Source organism: Vollenhovia emeryi, unplaced genomic scaffold (genome assembly GCF_000949405.1).
Source record: "Vollenhovia emeryi isolate VEMERY1.0 unplaced genomic scaffold, V.emery_V1.0 DF950361.1, whole genome shotgun sequence".
Classification (NCBI taxonomy): domain Eukaryota; kingdom Metazoa; phylum Arthropoda; class Insecta; order Hymenoptera; family Formicidae; genus Vollenhovia; species Vollenhovia emeryi.
In genome coordinates this window covers 1-1215 of record NW_011956005.1, presented here as the reverse complement: position 1 = coordinate 1215, position 1215 = coordinate 1, and the positions used below count along the sequence as shown (strand labels likewise).

Below are 1215 nucleotides of genomic sequence, written 5' to 3'. Positions count from 1 at the left end.
TGACCCCGACGCAGGCGTAAAAAAAGATTAAAAAATGGAAGAAGGCAACGAAAGAGTCATCATAAATGAAGAAGGGCAAGTCATAAATAGAGTTTCCGTCAGGATCCCCGCTTTCTGGAATGAAGAGCCAGAACTATGGTTTGCCCAACTTGAAGGACAATTCACACTAACAATAAGTGGAATTACTGCGGATTCAACGAAATATGCCTGCACCCTTTCGCAATTGGATTCTCGACAAATAAAAGAGATAAAAGATATTATTACACAACCACCGGCAACGAACAAATATGAAGCAGTCAAGAAAGCACTGATACAGAGATTGTCAATCTCTCAGGAACAAAGAACCCGACAGCTGCTCGAACTAGAAGAGATAGGAGACAGAAAACCGTCACAATTTCTTCGACACCTTCGGACACTTGCTGGAAATAATGTTCCAGATTCCCTTCTACGAACACTATGGCTTGGAAGACTTCCGAATCAAATGCAGATGGTCCTCGCTACACGACTAGAAGATCCGCTGAATAATGTTGCAGAACAAGCAGACCGGATCCATGAAATGTCTAGCAAAACCCTTGTAGTTGCTGCTACCTCGACAACTCCAAAAAAAACCTTGGAACAGCAGGTACAAGAATTGACAAAACAATTAGCAAATTTAACCACGCATCTCTCAAGAAGTAGAGAAAGAAAAGGTGGTAGATGGAGAAATCAGAGTAGGAGCAGAAGTTCCTCCAGAAAAAAAGAATTCAATGAAAAATACTGCTTCTATCATAATCGATTTGGAGAGAAAGCAAAAAAATGCACTGAGCCTTGTTCTTACCAAACGGAAGAAAAAAAAAACAACTCAGGGCAATCACTAATGGAAATTGATCAACCATCTCAAAAGATTTGTCGACTCTTCGTCACATGTAGAGAGACCAAGAAAAGATTCCTCGTTGACACAGGATCAGATGTAAGCGTATATCCAAGGACTATGGTAGTAGGACTCATAAAGAAATCAAATTACGAACTCATTTGCGCCAAATTTAATTTGGCGCAAATGAGTTGAGTTTTGCGGCGTTTTAAAGATTCTTTTTTGTAATATTTTATTTATTTTTTTTATTACATTTTTTTACATTTAATATTCTGGTTATTACATTTCTTTCCTCCTCTTCTTTTGGTCTGCGTGGCTGCTTTCATTTGGCGTATCTCGGTCTGAGTTGCGGCCTCTTTCCTCGG

At 39.4% G+C, this 1215-nt stretch overlaps 1 protein-coding gene across 1 annotated transcript; it reads left to right on the top strand.

Moving 5' to 3' along the window:
• Positions 1-34: 34 nt before the first annotated feature.
• LOC105568897 lies at positions 35-1045 on the top strand. Its single transcript, XM_012024969.1, has one exon. The coding sequence runs from the start codon at positions 35-37 to the stop codon at positions 1043-1045; it is 1011 nt and encodes a 336-aa protein (XP_011880359.1).
• Positions 1046-1215: the final 170 nt, after the last annotated feature.

What these genes read in the sequence shown, in the direction of transcription:
- LOC105568897 (XM_012024969.1), top strand. Translation starts at nt 35, where the DNA reads ATGGAAGAAGGCAACGAAAGAGTCATCATAAATGAAGAAGGGCAAGTC.